Source organism: Arachis hypogaea, chromosome 9, assembly GCF_003086295.3.
Source record: "Arachis hypogaea cultivar Tifrunner chromosome 9, arahy.Tifrunner.gnm2.J5K5, whole genome shotgun sequence".
NCBI classification, from domain to species: domain Eukaryota; kingdom Viridiplantae; phylum Streptophyta; class Magnoliopsida; order Fabales; family Fabaceae; genus Arachis; species Arachis hypogaea.
Window position 1 is genome coordinate 11,485,116 of NC_092044.1, and position 22,361 is coordinate 11,507,476.

A 22,361-nucleotide genomic window follows, 5' to 3' on the forward strand; every position below is an offset into this window, starting at 1 on the left:
TAATCTCTTTCACATAAAAATAATAACTAAAATTTTATTATTTATTTTTTTATTTATAGAAATCCTGATTTTCTTATTCGATAGAAATTTTTATTCCCTACCACTTTTTTATAAAAACAGTTTAATTTTATAAATATTTTTTGCCATAATCTATAATATAAGAATAAAATCAATACAATTTTAAAAAATTTATATTCTTGTAATATTATTACGAAAAAAAACAAAGTTATTAATTTTATTGTTTGCCAAGTGAGTTGTGTTTCTTTGTAATTTCTTTCTAAGGGGGTTTAGATAATGGTGAATTTTATGGTGTAGAAAGAAAGATTCTTCTACTTGTGTATATTCGTGTTGTCAAAATGATAGTGTGATAAGTATTTAGAAAGAGAGTAATTGATGAGACAAGATTTGACATGTTATAGGTAAAATATAGTGTATTTTGTCTTATATAACATGTGAATGATGTATTGATTAAATAGGCTAATTATATTTATGTTAATTAGTTATTAAAGATAATATTGGGCCTGATATGATTTTTTTATATTTTTAAATTTTTTGAATGTACACTCTCTCTCCCCATATTACAGTAATAACTAAAAAAAATTTTGAACCGATAAATCTAAGTTAAAGTTAATATAAAAAGAAATCTAAGTTAATAATTTTTCTTCCGACTCATATTACTTGAAAAAGAAAATTCAATTAATTACTTTTATTTATATAATAAATATCATTTGAAAAATTATTTTTTACACACAAAAATTTATTAATATTTATTTTAAATTAAATTAATAAATGTATAATATATTAAAAAATTATCATCCTTTTTCAACACATTTCTATTGTCTCAAAAAGAAACTAATCATATAATTTTGTTAAATCTATTCAGGCATATTTTTTGTTTAATAAAATAACAAATATTAAATATTCACTCAATAACATAATTTATTTATTATAAAAAATTAATAATTTAATTATAAATAATAAGTTGCATCTAAAATGTTCCAACAATAACTTGAAATATTTAATTTTTTTAGACAATTTTTTTGAAATATCAATTATTAAAAGATTTTTTTAGTATTTGAAAATTTCTTTTAATTATTTTTTATAAATAACTGTAAATAGATATTTTAATGCAAACAAAATAATAAGATAGCGTCTACATAATACCGAAAAAATAATTTTTTTTTATATTTTTTTTTGTGTCTATCATGTTTTCCTATATGCCTGGTATTATACAAATTTTGGGTGCACATATTTTTAGTGAGTTTAATTTTGATGTACTGACAGTATAAAATGTATTTTATATAGTCGTGTAATTATATTTGGTCTTTCGGATGACAATTAACATCGTCAATATAAAAAGTAATTATTTTTGTTAATGTAGATTGTAGTATTACGTCATTAGATGTAAATATAAAATTATTTTATACTAACACTACATTATTAAAATTAAATTTATTTTTAATTTCTCTTTATAACAAAAAGCAAAGTCTCTTGTTACAATTTTTATTCTTTAAAAAAAAATTAACTCTCCTAAAATATATATTCTCTTTTTTTACACCATAAAAATAGCAGTATTACAAATACTGTTTTGACATCAATATTTTTTAAACAATTAAATATATTTTTTTTATTTTATTAATTAAAAATAATTTAAATATATAAATAATTAATAACAAACTATTTTTATAAGATGTCACGAATATGTGGTGTTTGAATAATATTTTTTTTATAAATATATATATGTACCCAGAGCAATATTGATAGAAATATTAATATAATATTTAAATTAAATATATAAATATTATCATTAATTTAAATATACGTAAATACGTAAAGTTATATATTTTTTTGTTGGTTAAAATATATAGATATATTTTTATATTTGTGAAACTAAATATATCTAAGTCATCAAAAAAGAAAAAATGTATATATTAAAATAAATAAATATTAATAAATTTTTGTGTGTAAAATTTATATTTTTAGAAAGAGAAAGCGTACATTTAAAAAGTTTAAAGATAAAAAAATACAAAGCCCAATATTATTTTTAATAATTAATTAACATAAATATAATTAGTCTATTTAATCAATACATCATTTACATATTATATAAGATAAAATGTATTACATTTTACGTATAAGATATTAAATTTTATCTCTTTAATTATTCTCTTTTTAAATACTTGTCACACTACTTTTTTAATAATACATATATATAGAAAAAAAAAATTTTACATCATATAATCGGAAATTATTATTCTTATGGAAAAGGTGTTGGTGTATTGGGAGAATATTGGGGGATGGGGGGATTTACCCGATGGTGGAAGTGGTGGTCAACACGCAGGGGCGTGGTGACCAAGCCAGGATTCAACGTGTCTCACCACGCAGGGGCGAGATGACGGGGCCGGAATCCGTCGTGGCACACCACGCGGGGGCGTGCTGACGTGGCCGACATGCAGCGACTGGCACCACGCAGGGGCGTGGTGGAGCTGGCGTGGCAGAGTCCCGATGCACCACGGGGGGGCGTGCTGAAGCTGCTGGCATGCAGGGGACATGTATCACCCCGGTAAACAGCATGCAGCAGAGGTTGGAGAGCTTGAAGCTCTATATAAACGAAGAAGGAAGCTAGCCTTATGCATTTTATGGAGAGTGGGTAGGAGAGCTTACTGTTTCTCCATATAAGCAGCTGAGAAGTGTTCTTCCAAGGAGGGCTGTGTTGTTGTTGCTCACCGTTCCCAGCTGGAAAAAAAGGGAAAAGAGAAGAAAAAAAAATATTATTTTATTTTTATTTTAAAGAATGGTTCGTGATTATAAAGCTCCAGAGGAACATATTGTAAATTATTTGGATCATCCAATCTATGTAAGTTGCTAAATTATAAGCTCGGAAGGGTTGTGTATTTTTATTTTTATTTCTATTTTTTATGTTATTTATTTAGTTAGTTTTTGTTAATTTTAAATTATTCTGCTGTTATAAAAATAAAAAAAAATTAATTTGCTGTTATTTAATTTAATTTTAAATATAATCTTTTTTTGTGTATAATTAGTTAATTGTTATACAATATTTTTTTATAATACGACAAAGTTAAAATTTTTTTTTAAAAAAAAAATTTTTACGGCAAAAATATAAAAATAATACCATATATAGTAAAATAAATAAATAATATAAATGTTGACCAAATTCAAAAGTTTAATACATTGTTAAAGTAATAAATAAATAAATATCAGAAAAAAAAATATATAGCTTGTTTGTAATGAAGTAAATAAATATGTAAATATTATTATTAATATTTGTTTATTAATAATACATGCATATTTATAGGTAATATAACAAATATAATTTTATTGATGCAGCCGAACAGAAATTTGTTGGTGCGTAAATTGGATCCGCCACAGAGTTGGAACCCGAGGGTTGAAAACTACTTACGTGTCACCGGATTCTACCACGTATCTAGGATTGGGATGATAAGAGGATCTCACCCGTTGTTAGCTGCTCTGGTTGAAAGGTGGAGGCCGGAGACTCACACTTTTGTGTTGCCGGTGGGTGAGGTTACGGTGACATTGGAGGATGTCGCACATATATTTGGCTTACCAATTGATGGAGAGCCCGTGAGTGGATGGACTGACAGTAGTAGTGATTTCGTTCAGAGTCACAGCATGGAAATATTCGGTCGTCAACCGGTTCTCAGTCGTAATTCAAAATCCTATATAAAGCTCGGTTGGGTTCGAAGTGTCAGAGATGCGGAGCCGTTGGACACTGAAGAGTCCATAAGGAGATACGTGAGATGTCAGATTTTCTGTCTGTTAGGGTCGACTCTATTCACAGATAAGTCGACCGCATATGCCCATGCGAAGTATCTACCATTGCTTCGCGATTTCGAGCGGATCCATACTTATAGTTGGGGTTCAGCATGTCTGGCTCATCTTTACCGAGCACTATGCCGTGCATCACGATATGATACGAAGGAGATGGATGGTCCTCTTAACCTGTTGTTTGTTTGGGCATGGGAGCGAATGCCGTGTATTTCGCCCGTACCGAGGCATATCCTTCCACCTGCTGAGATACCAGTTGCCATGAGGTAAATATTTATGGTTCTTGTCGGACAATATATTCATTATGCATGTTTCAGTTACGGTTACTGACATAGATTTTTTCATTGTATCATGTTTCAGGTGGAGTCATGCGGAGCGGAGTACAGCGTGGTTGGAGAAGACTGTTGTGACATTTAGGGTTGATATAGACTACATGCAGGAGGTAACTATTTATGGTTTTAATGAATGCTAGATCCAAAGATTAATGTTATGGTTCTGACATTCGAATTATCTGTGGCAGTTTGAGTGGCGGCCGTACCGTTCTGACTTCGCTGTCACTATTCATTCCCTCGTACACTGCTGCTCTATCATCCTCCACCTCTAATTCATTTTGAATCCCTTCCGCCTCTACGGTTTCAAACTCAACATACAGCTCAATATGTGGCTGTCGCATCTGCGTCTGCCGGTGAATTTAAAACATATTATGCATAGTCACTTCGTCAGTAATTGGCATGGTATCAAACTGTATTAGACCACCAAAAACTACAACCGGATTCCGGTACAGAATTCTGCTCACTCTCATTAACGTTCCGTTCTCCATGCTTTGGCAGAGACCATTCTGAAGTTCCATAAACGTCATGGTGCATGGAACCACAAACGAAAACGGATTCTGGCTCACAAACCTCACTCCCTCATGAGTATTACGTATTATCTCACCGTCGCGATACACTACCAAGTTTGTAGTACCCTCCATTACACCAAAAACACACTCAAAGAACACTCACACACTTCCTCAGAATGAAAATGAAGCTGTGCACTGCCTTATATAGAGGGTAGCATTCACTACGCCCCCACGTTTTGATTGCCTCAGGCGAATCACGTACTGCCACGTGTCATCACGCCCCCACGTGCCACGTCATCACGCCCCCACGTGATGCACCCCACCACGCCCCCACGTGCTTGCGTGGCCAAATCCTGGTGCGCCACATCATCATCACGCCCCCACGTGATGCCAGCGTGGCTAGTTCTTGCTCCGCCACATCATCATCACGCCCCCACGTGATGAGTTAGCACGCCTCTGCGTTTTGCCACCGTGTCTCACTCATCCGGCGCCACGTCATCTCACCTGCCACTCCACGCAGCCACCACGTCCCTGCGTGTTAAAGATAGGTCCACCATCGAGTAAATCACACTATTCCTCCATTACTAAGCAAAACACTAATCTAATTCCCATATAAAAATTATTGAGCCTCATATAATTCACCAAAGATAATCTCTAAAGAAGGCAGCTTAGTCAGCATTATCTTGGACCAAAAAGTAACTAATAACAAGAGAAGACAACTGTACATATAAAAATAGTACACCTTTGATGCATATATGGTGAAGGTATCATTTATCTATTGCTTTCGCATATAGTCATGATGTATTTTATATGGTGTTTAACCAGTCAACCTTTTTTGTACCATTAACTTTTAGTCAATTTCTTGTCGCTCAAAGTCCTACCTTTCTTGTTTTCTGGTACTAATAATAAGTAATAACAAGATATTTTTCCAATAAGGTTAGATTAAGGTCAATGTTTTTAATTTACACCAAAAAGAACTAATTAAGGTCATGTTTATCGTTCAATTGTGTGTTTATTACTTTGATTTTTTTACTTATGCAGTTATTCATCCCTTCAAGTCAGTAACAAATCCCACTACTTTATATTATTTGTTTATAAAATTTGAATCTTTTAAATTTTAAATTTTTATTTTAGAGAATAAAATATAATTTTTTATTTTTAAATGATTTTTTTATATATTTTTTATCTTATCTATAAAATAAACGATAAAAAATTACACTTTATTCTTTAAAATAAAATTCTAAATTTAAAAAATTCAAATTTTTTGTTTATTTTGTATATATTAGAGAAAAAACATATATACGGTACTCAATTTATTTGCTTACAATTTTCTTTTGTGTTATTTTATTGCCTTTCAACATTAATTAAAAATAACGATAGAAAACAATTTCTAATGTAATCACATAACTATTAGTATTTAATTTTGAAGTTATCAAATATTTTAAAAATTTAATATAACACATTCTCATTGTTGGTGGTAAAAACTTTATACAAACTACTAATTTTAGAAGAGTATCTGTTACCTAACCTAAGGAAAGCAATTGTTAGTAGTAGTGATATGTATTGTAATAGAATAGTCCAGCAAAACAAAGGAATAAAACTAAGCTTACCTACTGTATGAGAACACTAATATATATATATATATATATATATATATATATATATATATATATATATATATATAATGTATAGCAGCAAATGGCCTTGAATTTTGCCATTATGTTGAATAAGGCCTTCACTCTTCTTTCACTTTTCTTGTACGCTTTTTTAAGTACATCTTTTCTTTCTACTTCAACCGCATCTTCAACATGGTGCGCAAGCTCTATACTCTTCTTCAACATGGTGCGGTGAGCGTGAATTTAGAGAGTGGCGCACGAATAGACAAGAATTAGGGGAAGAAATCCTGATCTCTGTATCTTTGATTACTCACAAGAAAGCACAATGTTTGAATCTTGCATAACAACAAGATTTGAATCATCAATGGCGGAACCGCACGGTGAAATCTCAAATTCACCATCATCGAACCTAGATCTGCGCACGATTACAGAAGTCTTGAGTCAAATTGCATCAATCTAAGCACAATTGACACGAAGCACAATCAACACGGCTGGAGATCACACGAACCCCTATTATCTCCATCCTTTTGAAAGCTCTGGTATTCCCCTTACTAATGTCATTTTAGATGGAAAGAACTATGGACCTTGGATTCGAGCTATGCTTTTAGCACTGGAATCTAAAAATAAACTGAAATTCATAGATGGTAGTCTGTCAAAACTTGATAGTAGTGATAATCTGTTTGAGGCCTGAAAGAGATGCAACACCTATATGATTGCGTGGATCAATCTTTCGCTTAGTGCAAACATTTCTCAATCAGTCATTTGGAACCATATAGCTAGTGACCTGTGGGCAGATTTAAAGCATAGGTATTATCAAGGAGACAAGTTTAGAGTAACTGAATTGTATGAGGAACTGTATATCTTAGGCAGAGGGACATGGATGTTACAAGCTATTTTACAAAGTTGAGATCGATTTGGGAGGAAATTGATGACTTTCGATCGATACCCTCATGTGCTTGCGAAGTTGAATGTTCATGTGGCTTGGGCACAGTCAGAAAGTACAGGGTTGGAGACCAAGTCACAAAATTTCTTAGAGGATTAAATGAATAATATGCAAGAGTAGGATCACAAATTATGCTGATGGAGCCACTTCCCAACATCAACACAGTGTTTTCGATGCTCACGTAGCAAGAAAGACAAACTCATAGTTTGGAGCCTATCTCAGATACCAAACTGCTTGCATACTTTACAGCTCCTTCGAACACATTAAACCCTAGTCAGGGCAGAGGGAGAGGGAGAGGTAGGAGAAGTAGACACCAAGCTAGAGGGCGAGGAAGAGGCAAGCCACAATGCACACACTGCGATAAACTGGGACACATGGTCGATACGTGCTACAAGAAGTACGGCCTAATACCACATTTGAGGCAAAATATGGTGGAAAAACTGCTGTAAACATCATGGCCACAACAGATTCTGAGGAAGCAAATGAAGAGCTCAGGACACAGTTAGAAGAGGATGAAAATATTAGCTCTGGATTTACTGCAAGTCAAAGAGAAGTCTTATTAGCACTTTTAAACAAACATGAGGTAAAGAATATTTATAGCACAAACCAGATTGTGACACAGCAGAGATCACACCCTCATCAAGGTAATTTGGTACACATTTTGCATTTTAAAACCAGTATTAAGACCTTAGCTATTTCGAAAAATAAGTGCACATCATGGGTGATTGATACAGGTGCTACGAACCATGTATCATACTCCCTTGAAGACTTTTCAAATTATCAAATCATAGATTCAATTATGGTCAAATTGCCAGATGGTTCATACACCACAAGCAACATAATTGGAACTATCATGTTTTCTGAAAAATTGCATCTTGTCAATGCATTGTATATACCCACTTTTAACTTCAAGCTAATTTCAGTGTCCAAACTCACAGCCTTTTTACACTGCATCATGAATTTTTCTAAAAAAAATCATGTGAGATACAGGACTGCAGCTCCAAAAAGATTATTGGCACAACTGATGTTGTTGAAGGACTTTATACACTAAATGTTAACTCCTTGCACAACACACATTCATGCATTATGTCTTTCTAAAGCATTCAAGATGAAGATATCTGGCACTACAGATTAGGACATTTACCTTTACATAGTCTTAGGCTCATGCAAAAAAATTACCATTTCATTTCATACAATAACTCGAACTCCCCATGTAATGCATGTCATTTGGCTAAGCAACGAAAGTTGCCGTTTGCTACTAGCAATAAAGTCTCAGATTCATGTTTAGAAATTATTTATGTAGATATATGGGGTCTTCTGTCAGTTCCATCTACAAGTGGTCACAAGTATTTTTTAACCATTGTAGACAATAAATCTAGATACACTTGGATTTGGTTTATGAAAGCAAAATCTGAAACTTCATATTTCTTGCAATCTTTTGTCAATTTTGTAAAAACACAATTTGGACAATCAATTAAGACTATAAGAAGTGACAATGATCCTGAATTTAACATGAATAAATTTTATGCATGCACTAGGATCCTACATCAGAGGACATGTGTGGAGATCCCTCAACAAAATAGAATTGTTGAAAGGAAACACCAACATATCCTAGCAGTAACAAGGGCCTTGATATTTCAATCAAATTTGTCCAAATGTTATTGGAATTATGCTGCCTCTCATGCAGTTGTCCTGATAAATAGGATCCCTTCACCTCTCTTACATGATATGTCCCCTTATCAACTTTTATACAATTCTTTACCATCCATCTCTGATTTAAAAATTTTTGGCTGTTTAACATATGCAAATACAATTACTGCAGGAAGGAAGAAATTATATCCACGGGCAAAAAAATGTATCTTTCTTGGTTTTAGGGAAGGTACTAAAGAATTTATTCTACTTGATATAAAATCAAATGAAATATTTCTATCAAGAGATGTTAAGTTTTATGAAAATTTTTTACCTTTTCTTACTTCGGAAGAACAACAACAAACACCCTCTATGAGATCTTTGGCACAAGTCGATCCTTAAGCATATGATTTGCATCATCAACAAACTGCATCATTTACACCTGAGTCACACACTGCATCTAATATTAGTCCTACATCACAAACATTTCATGATACTCCCACATTAGATTCTAACATAGTTCATGCATCTGAAGTACACTCAACACCCTCATCTATACCACATATATCCCAAGACACTCTAAACAATACTGCACAACCCCATCAGTCTATTACACTAAGACGGTCCATTAGAGAAAGAAGAAGACCAAGTCACCTTAGAGATTTTCAGTGTAAGAATCTTTCAACATCACCATCCAGTGCATATTCAATCTCACAGTATATTTTTTATAGTGCACTTTCTGCATAACACAAAAAGTTTTTCCTAGCCATCTCCACACACAAAGAACCTAGATGCTATGATGAAGCAATAACTCATGAGAGTTGGCAAAGTGCTATTAAAGCAGAACTTGATGCCTTGGAGCATCTTCAGACATGGCAAATTACTTCCCTTCCACCTAGAGAAAAGGCCATCGGGTATAAATGGGTTTTCAAACTCAAACATAACCCGGATGGCAGCATAGAGAGGCACAAGGCAAGATTGGTTGCCAAAGGTTTCACCCAAGTCCCCGGAGAGGATTACTTGAACACATTCAGCCCTATTCTCAAGCTCAGTACCTTAAGGATTGTGTTAGCCATTGCTGCTACCAAAGACTGATTCTTGAAGCAAATTGATGTGAACACAGCCTTCTTACATGGCGAATTAGAGGAAGAAGTCTATATGAAAGTGCCCCAAGGATTAGAGGCTCCCCCTAACACGGTCTACAAACTGAAGAAGTCACTATATGGCCTCAAACAAGCGAGCCGGCAATGGAATAACAAGTTGAAATCAATCTTGCTTGAGAACGGCTACCATTAGTCCAAGTCAGATCATAGTCTCTTTACAAAATCACAAGCCAGTGGTTTCACAGCTCTCTTAATCTATGTAGATGATGTGGTTCTAGTTGGAAATGATCTAGTTAAGATTGACTCCATTAAAGCACTACTAAATGCTTGTTTCAAAATTAAAGACATTGGTGACCTGAAATTTTTTTTGGGAATAGAAGTTGCTCGAAGCAAACAGGGAGTTGCATTATACCAAAGGAAATATGCTTTGGACTTGCTAAGAGAAGCTGGTTTTGAGGACTGCAAACCTATCTCAAATCCTATGGATTACAATGTCAAGTTGACAAAAGATGTGGGGAGTTCCTTACCTGATAATGCTGAATACAGAAAACTGATTGGTAAACTATTGTACTTGACAAATACCAGACCCAACATTAGCTTTGCAGTTAGAAAATTGAGTCAATTTCTGGACAAACCTACTGATTTACATCTCAGGGCTGCTCATCGTATCTTAAGGTACATTAAATCTGTACCAGCAAAGGGCCTTTTCTTTCCTTCTCAGTCTGATTTGCATGTTACAGGCTTTAGCGATTCGGATTGGGCTGCTTGCCCGGACTCGAGAAGGTCCATAACTGCATATTGCTTTTACATTGGAAGCTCAATTGTCTCTTGAAAAAGCAAGAAGCAAACAACAATGGCATCATCATCAGCGGAGGCAGAGTATAGAGCTCTCGCATCAGCAACCCGTGAAACAATATGGATTAAAAAAATATTCAACGACATAGGATTGGACTACACTGAGTCTATCAATTTGTACTACGATAGCCAGCCGCCATTCACATAGCAATCAACCCCGTGTTCCATGAGAGGATCAAGCATATAGAGGTAGATTGTCATGTGGTTAGAGACAAAATACTAGAAAAATTAATCCACTTGATGCCTATATCAACACATGAATAGATTGCAGATTTTCTACACTTGTTGGCAAGTTAGGACTCCAAGATATTTGCTGTCCTAACTTGAGGGAAGGTGTTACCTAACCTAAGGGAAGCAACTATTAGTAGTAGTGATATGTATTGTAATAGAATAGTCCAGCAAAACAGAGGAATAAAACTAAGCTTACCTACTGTATGAGAACACTAATATATATATAATGTATAACAGCAAATGACCTTGAATTTTGCTATTATGTTGAATCAGTTGAATCAGGCCCTCATTCTTCTTTTACCTTTCTTGTACGTTTCTTGAAGTGCACCTTCTCTTTCTACTTCAGCTGCACCTTCAAAACTACTCCCTCGTCTGATGCTTAACCAAGTGTCAAGCGAGAAAACATATGATGAGATGATACCACATCCAACTCAAAACTTTAAGATAGTAAGTTAATAAGTCTCTTATTTTATAAACTCCTCACTATTCTTTGTTTCCTTTGATGTGAGACTAACTTCATACGCTTCTCACATTTGCAACATTAACAAACCCATGTCACATTAATTTCAAGTATTCTCTCGAAACACATATTAAAGCATCTTAAACTATTACATTTTAATTTATTTTATCCAACTATCTATGACTATAAGTCTAAGTGGTAAATGATATGCCTTTCCTTTTATGGTTGTTTATGATTACTCAAGATACAAGAGTTATTTTCTTGATTTCTAAGGCTGAGACTTTTGGACAATGCTAAATATGCTAATAAGAAAGTTTTTTGTTAAGAGAATCTTACAATCTTAACCATAAAATCTGATTATGATGGTGAGTTTGTAAATATAGATTTTGAAATATTTTATAAAAGAAAATACATGGCACAAACTACATAAGTTTAATTGATATGATGAAATCTGACGATAATGTGCTTTTAGGATATTCTAAAGTTTTCAAAGTTTGTAGAGTTTTCAATATGAGGATACTGTGTTAAGGAGATCAAAGAGCCTCAAAGATCCACATTGTGAAAAGATTTATGTTTCTAATAAGCTTGTCTTTGTAGCATCTTAGAATATCACATTATACAAAATAGATGTAAAATCAACCTTTTTTTAATGGCTTCATTGCTGATGAGATATATAAGACGACCACCTAGGTTTGATTAGAAGAAGTGTCCAAATCATGTTCGGAGCCTAATTAACCAAAATTTTGTATGGTCTTAAACAAATTTCAAGAGCTTAATGTGATCGTCGAAACTTCTTTTTAACTCTGAATGGTTTTAAAAGAGGTATTCACGATACTATTCTTTTCACTCTACATCGAAACGATGAATTGTTGTTAATTAATTGTCCATAACTATACACAAAATATATATATATATATAGATGATATTATCTTTAGAGCAACTCACATAAACATAATAGACATGTTTAAAATAGTCACAATAAAATCTACTAAATATAAGGCACTACATCTAACTCAAAACTTTAAGATAATAAATTAATGAGTTTCTCATTTTATAAAGAAAAAGTATAGGGAGCCAATAGAATATTTGTATAATGTGCATGTACAATGGAAGTTTAGGGAGTATTAGAGATATAATCATTAGTGTTACCTTTTCCTATCAGCTGAAACTTTTGGGATGAGTGGTATCATGACATTATATTAAAATTCTAGATCCGATTGGTGAATCCCAAAATCAATTTAAACTTTTAGAATGAGTGGTTTCATGACTTTAGATATTTATTATCCCTAATATTTGAATGATTGTTCTGAATAATATGGGTGATATTTATTTTGTAACTCACACTTACAACATTAACAGTATTAGCACAAAACTTGTATAGCCCTCAAAACAATGCATAAACAAACATATTTGTGATCATTTGAATGATTCATATATGTAAGAGTGCATGGCATGACTAGAAGGGATAGAGTTAGTTAATATATTGAATCTCCTTTCTTTCTCTCTCTGATCGAGGTTCTCTAAAACTCTCAGAATATCCAATTCAATTTTCAGAACCTTCACTGAAATAACCAATAAAATATACCTTTATGGTCCTCACTTCATTTCAATACATATCGTTTTCCCATCAAATATAATTCAGTCAATAAGTGTTAAGTGAAGAAAGTTTCAATTTTTTAATGCTTTTAACGAAATAGCATAGCTCTCGCTGGAATGAGCACGAAAATTCTAACCAATTAAAAAAAATAAAAAAGAAAGAAGTCTACCTACATCATCCACTAATAAAAAAAGAAAAAAAAATAAATGAATAAATAAATAAAGGTTGTTTAGCTTCACGGAAATAAAGAAATTGAAGTCTACGTAGACTTCAACATTATTAATATACGTTCTGCAATTATTACAATATGCGTAGGAAACTTCCAAACAATTCAATGAATATTTAATAGTAATTTTATACAGTATAATGATTAGGGCGTGCTTGACTAAATGAGACGCTAATTGTATCCCTAACCCTAGGAACAGGATTAGATAGATAAATCTGGATTGAAAGTGAAAACAGAACATAATAATAATAATTTAAACGTTTTCCCACACCAATTATTGGCTAAAGGAGTTTGAGTTTTACATAAATGTCCTAAATTCTTTTTAATATATAATTCAACGCACTTGTTGCCTTTAAGATAAATTTCATTTTGATTATCTAAGATATTTAGAAGGGTGATACTGCTAAAGAAAGTTAATTTGGGAGCAAAATCTTAGTTTACTACGTACTCGGAAAAAGACAGTGGGGTATGCAATTTGAGTGTCCACTGTCCATGACGTTGCCAACACAAACTTGCAATTTTTAAATTTCCACAAGAGTTTCTGGGTAGTATGCTGGTTATTGAGTATCTTATATATAGGTAATTTATATATTAACCATATTAGAATTTAGAAAAGTCCTCATTTTTTATTTAAAAATAAACTACTATAATGTATATACTGCTAAGTTTACATACATGTGTTTATTTAAATGTCCTAAATTCTTTTTAATAATCAACATATTTTTTGCCTCTATGATACTGTTGATTTTGATTATCTTATTTTATTTAATAGCTACTTTCAAGATTTTAGTTATTTTATTACTAGCTAGTTACAATTACCGTTTTTTTCAATGTGACGATGATCGTCCTCGATTTGTATTTATCACAAACTAAAGTGAAGTTCTTACGAAGTTCTTTTTCCTATATATCAGATATTTTAGAGACAATTTCATTCATAAATGATTTGGAAAACTTTAGCGAGTAAAACGATTTAACTATGATATGCAAGTATAGATTATTATATTAAAATATGTTACTATATATATATATATATATATATTATTAGAATTCTGCCCAGACATTTGTATGCTTTTTAGAAAAAATCTAGAGCACCTGTATTTATATTAAAATTTGGTCAATATTTAATCAGTAAAAAAAAATAAATAATTTTACATTATTAAAAATATTAATAATGACTAATTAATGAATACAAATTACAAAATCTATTAATCCTAACCTCCTCTTAATTAAAATTTTCTACATTTAATACCATAATCAATATATTAAAAACGGACCTGCTATACATACAAGCAAAAAGGCCCTACAAGTTTTACAAGTTCCCAACCCACACATCATTCACACGCGCACTCATCTCACTTTGAATGGAGCGTAAATTACACGCGTCCCACTCAAACGGTTTCTCTTCGCAAATAGCGCACTCTTCCACTTCTCCAACCCGTTCAAAAAAAATACAAACCATCTATTTTCGAGCAACATTCCAAACTGCAGAGATAGCACTTGTCGCGAAGATCAGAACTCTCCATCAACACAACGTAGAACTCTCGATCAAGAATCTCAAGAAAAAACGAAGTTATAATACTCAAGGTACGTTATGTTATTATTTCACTCATATTTTATATTTTTCAGATTTCGAAAACAAAGAACTAGGTTTTACTGTTCTTCTACATTCTTCTAGGTTTTACTGTTCTTGTTCTAAGTCTCATTTTACAGTTTTTAATATTCTACTTGTTCTACGTTTTACTGTTATTCTTGGTTCTATGTTATAGTGTTCTTCTTAGTTGTTCTAGGTATTACTGTAGTTGTTTTTCTAGTTCTTCTGGTAATTGATTGTTTGGAATATAATGCGTAATTTGCTGGGTGTATATGAAGTAACTTGTTGGGTGTATATCACATACTTTGTTGGGTGTATATTTCTGAACTGATATACTATAATATATTCAACAGTTGCACTGTTCTAATATTTGATTGTCCATGGGTGTATATTACTTGACCTTGTAATGTTGCTTGCCCTTGTATATTAATGCATGTTTGAGTGACATCTGACTGATATCTATGTGTGTATCTGACTCATATCTATGGGTGTATCTTATTTATATCCTTGGGTGTATCTTGCTGATATCTATGGGTGTATTTTTCTGAACTAATATACTGTAATATATATTCAACAGTTGCACTGTTCTAATATTTGATTGTCCATGGGTGTATATTACTTGCCCTTGTATATTAATGCATGTTTGAGTGATATCTGACTGATATCTATGTGTGTATCTGACTCATATCTATGTGTGTATCTTATTTATATCCTTGGGTGTATATCTTGCTGATATGTATGGGTGTATTTTTCTGAACTGATATACTGTAATATATATTCAACAGTTTCACTGTTCTAATATTTGATTGTCCATGGGTGTATATTGCCTGAACTTGTAATGTTGCTTGTCCTTGTATATTAATACATGTTTGAGTGATATCTGACTGATATCTATGGGTGTATCTGACTCATATCTATGGGTGTATCTTATTTATATCCTTGGGTGTATCCTGCTGATATATATCAGTGTATTTTTTATTTCAGAAAAAATGGCAGACAGAAACCAAGTTGAAAGAAATGTAAGTGTGCTTAGATGAAATAAATGTCACCTAGGTAAATGTGTTTAAAAAGTAAATAATTCTGTATTACATTTCTCAATTAACATGGTTGATTAAACAGAATATTCTTTTTAACTGTAGGACAAGGTGGACCACTTTAGAGTGGAATATGCTTCCAGGATTTTATTCCATGACATGAATCTACACAAAGCTGAAGCCATTAGGAAAAGTAATGCAATAAGACTGTCCAAGCCATCCTCGTTTTTATTGAGTCCATATTGTCAGATAGATTCTGAGGATATTGACACTGTTTAATGTAAATGTTATATAGTCCTGTAACAAATTGAATACATGCTGTAAAAATTTTCCAATTATAGTTCTGTTTATTGTAAAATTTCTTTCAATAATTAAAATCTCTCTGCTGTATTCAAAATGTATGAATTACAGGTACTATAATATGAAGGAAAAAATCAAACTAAATATACATCCATAACTTGCCATTTTTTACACCCAAAGAATGTTGAATATACACCAAAAAATCTATCCCCCTGATGCTTTATCCCTAAAACCCTAAACACGAAACACTTAAAACCTAAACCCTAACCCGTACCCCATAAACCATAAAACCCTAAACCCTAATACCCAAAACCCTTAAACCATTGTAAAAAAAAAAAATAAACAGCATTTTATAACATAGAGATCCTTTGCGTGCTTCTCATCCCTTTCCAAAAGTGGTGATCCAGATATATTGGAACCCATATATGACGGTCTTCATAGAGATCTGTAGAATACACCCAAACAAAGACTATAAATACACCCAAAGAAAATTAAATTTACACCTCTGCTGCAGATTTTAAACAAACATTACCTGAAAGCTACTTGTTGTCCACAAGACCAAAATTCAGCAGAAATTCATTCCAATTCCTATCAAATGAGTCTTTACTATGAGAGTTCCAAACAACTTCGCTCATTTCTTGTTCAATTTCTGCATGTCCCTTGTACCTGTTTAATTTGCTTGGAATCTTCTCCATGATGTGCCAAATACACCAACGGTGAATTGTTGTTGGCATACAGGCCTCTAAAGCCCTTTTCATTGATGCGCATTGATCGGCGAAAAACCCTTTCGGAGCATTTCCTCCCATGCAACGAAGCCAACATTGAAATAACCATTTGAATGATTCAATTTCTTTGTTTTTCATCAAAGAGCATCCGAGAAGTGTTGACTGACCGTGGTGATTCACCCCGACAAAAGAACCACAAACCAAATTATACCTGAAACAAATTACCATAGTGCAAAATGGAAAATCATTACGTACACCTAACAAATGCTTTGTATACATGCAAAAAACACCCAATATACACCTCTGTGGCAGATTCATAAAACACATTAATTTAGAATCATAAAAAGGGACAGTTTATTACCTGTTTGTATTGTATGTGGTGTCAAATGAAATAACATCTCCGAAATACTAGTTCCTGTAAAATTTTCTAGCATCTTCAAGGGTGGTAAAGGTCATTCCAACCTTTGGAATAAACTGGTCATCAACAACAGAGAGAGGCTGCAGAATACACCATGTCAAAAACTATAAATACACCCAATCATTGGTAATATAATACACCCGAACGGCACCAACTCAACCAAAATGACAATAAAAGCCATAAGTTGTAAATACACAGGTTGCAGAATACACCATGACGAAAACTAAAAACACACCCAATCATGTCTCATATAATACACCCGAACGACAACAACTCAGCTAAAATAACAGAAAAAGCCATAAATGTAAATACACCCACACTACCGAAACAAATACACCCAAAGAAAGCTCTGATCTACACCCGAGCGTCTGCTATAAATTTCAGATAATCAATCAAATACATTACATTCAATCCACAGATTTATGTTGACGCGTTAGTCTCACAATCAATGTTCACGAATTATTCAGCTACACAATGCTATACAAATTACTGTAACAAAATTCAGAGTAAACGTATGTAAATCAAACCTCAGGAACTTCGTTAGATTCAAATTCATAATCCACTTCCCCCTAATTCAGTTGAGAATCTGAGGTTGAATCATCTATTATCTTCAAAACGAATCCAAACTTTGATTTCAGTAAACAAAAATCGATAGAAAACGAAGCTAGAGTTAGAAAGAGAGAAGAACAAGAAGAAGAAGAACGAGAAGAAGAACGAAGAAGAAAACAAATCTAGAAATAAGGAGAGAAGAACGAAAAGAAGAAGAACGAGAAGAAGAAGAACGATAAGGAGAACGAAGAAGGAAACAAATCTTTTAAATTTGGTAGTTACATATACGCGAGATCTTTATATAGCGCGTATATTGGATGTAGGGCATGCAGCGCGTTTTGTAGGTTTATTGCTTAATGAACTTGTAAAGCATACAAGCCCTAATGGCTTGTATGTAGAGCTTTTCTGTATTAAAAATACCTATTAACAAAACGTTTTATCTTATCCTATAACCTAGCTAAAAAAATTTGGGGATTTTTACAAGGGCGGAGTTTCTCAAGAAATTTAATTTGGGAGCAAAATCTTAGTGTATTACGTACTCTGAAAAAGACAGTAGAGCATGCAATTTGAGTGTCCACACTGTCCATGACGTTGCCAACACAAACTTGCAATTTTTTAAATTTCCACAAGAGTTTCTGGGTAGTTTGCTTGTTGAGTATCTTATATATAGGCAATTATTGACTATATTAGAATTTAGAAAAGCTTTATTTAAAAAAAAAAAACTATAATGTAATATTTCTAAGATTTCTTTTTCTTATTCATTCTGTGTGTTCATTCTGTGTGTGTGTGTTTTTTAACACTTATAATAAATCTGTCTTTAAACCAAAACTTCTAATTTGGTTATTGAATAATTAATAGAGAATGGATAACCACTTATATTTTGATAATATCACATTTTTTTTATAAATTTATGTAAATATGCAATTAAAAAAAGAGTTTAATTTAAATACATTAACAGTATAAAACGTTTTACAAGATCATGAAATTACAACTGTTTTTTTAGTAACTATTCATGTGATCAATATAAAAAATAATTATTTTTACTAATATATCGCTATATTATAGATACACATATAAAAAATTTTATACTTACGGTGTATCAAAATTAAATTCTTAAAAAATTTATATAAAAAATAACATTAATAAAAATGACAATATTATCTCAAATGGCAATGCAACTACTGTGGCACTTTCTTTGCCGCCGTCATCTCCTTCCCTTCTCCGGCATAGCCTTTTCTATCATCAACGTTGCACCCATAATTGTTAAGGATATATACCGTGTATGCACTAATAAACTATTTTACAAAGGCATGTATTTTAATATTTAGAAAATCAAATTAGTAATTAAAATGTATATGTATTTATATTCACCCACCTACTTCAGACAATACGCCCACAAATCTCTTTAGTATTAGATCGAAAACACCATATAGCCCAACCCTATTAAACAACTATTTACATTTAGACAATTAATTAAAAGAAGGAGATACATACATTCTTTTATATATAGAATATATATTTCTCTCTTTTTCAGCTGATAGTTTTAGAGCTATTAACTTATATCGTAATCCAAGTATTTCTATTAATAGATGAAGTGTGAGATAACAGGCATTAATTTGATGCTTTCATCAATATTTAAAAGGTTTGTGCATATATAGAAAATAAAATGAAAACTCAAAACATCTTTAAATTCAATATTTTTATAATGTAACTTATATGATGAATAAATCTAGTAAATAATAAAAACTAATAAAAATAAACTAATACAAATTATTTTAGATTTATATTTTAAAGATATAAAATTTTAGTTAATAGTCAAATTAATTTTTAGAAGATGGTTCCCTTTTCAAATTCGTCGTTGAACGATTTTATCAATCAAATTAGTCATTCAAAGATTATAAATTAATCATTTTCGTTATTCAATCACTCAATTAATAATTTTCGACAACGATGGATGATATGAAACATCAACTCATATCATATATGACAATTAGAATATTTAATTATACACTAAATAAATATATTTATAAAAATTTATCAATTTAGTATCGTTAGGTTATATTAGAATTAGGATTTATATGTAATTGAAAAAATGGACTAAATTGATACATTTTTATAAACATACTTGTTCAGCGTCCAATTAGACACGTTAGATATTATGTATGTTATCAGTTAACGTTTTATATTATCAAACGTTAACAGAAACCATTAATTGAGTGATGGAATGACAACAATTAATTAATTTATAAAATTTAAAAAACTAATATAATTGATAAATTTTTAAAAAAATAGAGAATAATCCACTTTTTAGAAACTAATTTTACTATTAATTTATTTTTTATTAACTAATTTTCGTCTAATTTTTTTATAGTAATTCCTAAAATTCATGTGGTCGGTGCATCAATTTAAATTGATTCTTAAAAGTTTTAATTGCATTATTATGGTGTTCGAAATTGTTCTTCCACACCTTTTCGACCTATTTTTAGCAAGAGGTTGCGCCTTGTAAAATTTAAAAACATATGTGAACTTGTGGTTCTTGTTGAAATTAACAAAAAGTCAAGGGGCAAAGTTGTAACCCAATTATTATTAATTAATAATTAGCTTCCCCATATAATATAAAACTACCATCACATGAACAACACAAATCACTCGCAAGAGAACTCTCTCTCTCTCTCTCTCTCAAACAAAAATGTTGAGTCCTCTCCAAATCTTCTCAAAATCATCATCAACTTCTTCTTCTTCTTCTTCTCCTTCATCAGCTTTGAGTTCTACCAATAAGCTCAAGAACCTTATCCAAACCCTCGTACTCTCCCACATGTGCAGGCTCATACGTTCTCTCTCCAAATTCAAAGCCATAATCCTCAACATCATTAACAACAACTACGATTCAACCATTGATTTCCCTCATCACCACTATTCTAGAAAGACCAATAGGATTATTCTCGGTTCTTTCAGGCTCCACTACAATTGGTGCTCGTCAAAATCCTCCACTGCTACTCATCACGTTCTTCCAGTGCTCCCAACAAAGAAATGGAACACCGTGCTCCCTTCCGAGAAGCATCAACAACAAGAGGTAGTTGGTGAGAATTTCCATGACCTAGAGCTTGCAGGGTACTTGCAGTGGCTTGAGGAGAAGCCTCATCATGGCGGGGAAGAAGATCAGAATTCGAAAGAGATTAACGAGATTGATTTGATGGCTGAAATGTTCATTGCGAATTGCCATGAGAAGTTCAGGTTGGAAAAGCAAGAATCTGATAGAAGGTTCCAAGAAATGTTGGCTAGAGGATTGTGACAAGATTGAAGCCAATAATAATGATGTCTTTGGATGCTAATTTTCCACTACAACCGAAGTTGGTACATACTAAAGTTGTTTTAATGCAGTTATCTTTATAGGAAGTTGATGATTAAAAATAGTTAAATAATAATAATTTAATCAAATGTATTAAATTATTTAACAATTCTTAACTATTAACTCTATTTAAAGATAACTGCATTGAGTTTGTTGATACATAATTTCGACCGTCATCACTTGTATGTTTTTCCTTTCAAGTTTGCGTTCCAAACAACTGCACTGCAACCACAATTCGGTTACTACTTGTTAATTATTATTATATCCACTACTACTACTGTGGTGTGTGTAACTTGAGGATTTAGGGCGTAGGTTTTTATTTTGTAGTTCAAATTAAGTTTCCTCTTTCTGTTCAAAAATTATGATACAGATACGAGTCTTATTAACAGCTTGTATTTAAGACAATAAATAAGTTTCATGGCTGGTAAGACTCGTTTTCTTATTGTAATTTAAAGAGTACGACTGTGTTAGAGATAATACATGAGGTGTTAGAAGTGTATAGTACTATGTATAAATTTCTTTTCTTCTCTTTAATTTGTTGTATGCATTAGAAAGATGAAGAGGGTGGAGAGGGAATTTAAGGGGTGATTCAAGAAACACCAAGCACAATATAATAATTCTTATTCTATGGCTATGGTGTTTTTACCATGCAGCTTCAGGCAATGTTTAATTGTTTATACGGAATTACTCTCTCTCTCTCCCTCTCTCTCTCTCTCTTGAATTAAAAATATCATAAAAAACATAATAAACCATAAAATTTAAATTGATAAAAAATGTAAGATAATTATATTTTTAATAATAATATCTGCGTAATAAAGTAATATTACAAAAATAGAACGTTGTACAAATTAGTATCACTTCCCAAAATAGTGGTTGGTACTTAATAATTAGGCTAAATTAGGAATTATTTGTATAGATCGATGCATATACATATAAAATTATAAATAGAAAAAGGATGGATATGATTAAATTACGGAGAAGTTTGAGAAGCAAAAACCTTGTAACTTTGTACGGCGCCATGTCGTCTGGGGATCTGAAATATCGTTCTAAATAAGTGGACAATAACTTCCTTATCCAAATATAATTA

The 22,361-nt window shown here is 32.0% G+C and overlaps 3 protein-coding genes across 3 annotated transcripts; all 3 read left to right on the plus strand.

The window, feature by feature from the left end:
• The first annotated feature begins 2,794 nt into the window (after positions 1-2,794).
• Positions 2,795-4,279, plus strand: LOC112708876 (serine/threonine-protein phosphatase 7 long form homolog). Its single transcript, XM_025760801.1, has 3 exons — positions 2,795-2,857; positions 3,349-4,073; positions 4,168-4,279. The coding sequence occupies exons 1-3, from the start codon at positions 2,795-2,797 to the stop codon at positions 4,277-4,279; spliced, it is 900 nt and encodes a 299-aa protein (XP_025616586.1).
• Positions 4,280-7,661: 3,382 nt separating this feature from the next.
• Positions 7,662-10,771, plus strand: LOC112708877 (uncharacterized mitochondrial protein AtMg00810-like). Its single transcript, XM_025760802.1, has 3 exons — positions 7,662-7,851; positions 9,681-9,827; positions 10,203-10,771. Exons 1-3 carry the CDS (start codon positions 7,662-7,664, stop codon positions 10,769-10,771), a joined length of 906 nt encoding a protein of 301 aa, XP_025616587.1.
• A 9,786-nt stretch (positions 10,772-20,557) lies between these two features.
• Positions 20,558-21,937, plus strand: LOC112710383 (uncharacterized). The gene has a single exon (XM_025762575.3). The coding sequence runs from the start codon at positions 20,615-20,617 to the stop codon at positions 21,215-21,217; it is 603 nt and encodes a 200-aa protein (XP_025618360.1). The 5' UTR covers positions 20,558-20,614; the 3' UTR covers positions 21,218-21,937.
• The last annotated feature ends 424 nt before the right edge of the window (positions 21,938-22,361 follow it).

Excerpts from the sequence above, each read along its gene's own strand:
- LOC112708877 (XM_025760802.1), top strand. The coding sequence starts at position 7,662 with ATGGCCACAACAGATTCTGAGGAAGCAAATGAAGAGCTCAGGACACAG. Across the intron at positions 7,852-9,680 it reads GAGATCACACCCTCATCAAG|AACTTGATGCCTTGGAGCAT; the intron begins GTAATTTGGTAC and ends CTATTAAAGCAG. Across the intron at positions 9,828-10,202 it reads GGCAAGATTGGTTGCCAAAG|ATGATGTGGTTCTAGTTGGA; the intron begins GTTTCACCCAAG and ends TAATCTATGTAG.
- LOC112710383 (XM_025762575.3), top strand. The coding sequence starts at position 20,615 with ATGTTGAGTCCTCTCCAAATCTTCTCAAAATCATCATCAACTTCTTCT.
- LOC112708876 (XM_025760801.1), top strand. The coding sequence starts at position 2,795 with ATGGTTCGTGATTATAAAGCTCCAGAGGAACATATTGTAAATTATTTG. Across the intron at positions 2,858-3,348 it reads ATTTGGATCATCCAATCTAT|CCGAACAGAAATTTGTTGGT; the intron begins GTAAGTTGCTAA and ends TTATTGATGCAG. Across the intron at positions 4,074-4,167 it reads GAGATACCAGTTGCCATGAG|GTGGAGTCATGCGGAGCGGA; the intron begins GTAAATATTTAT and ends ATCATGTTTCAG.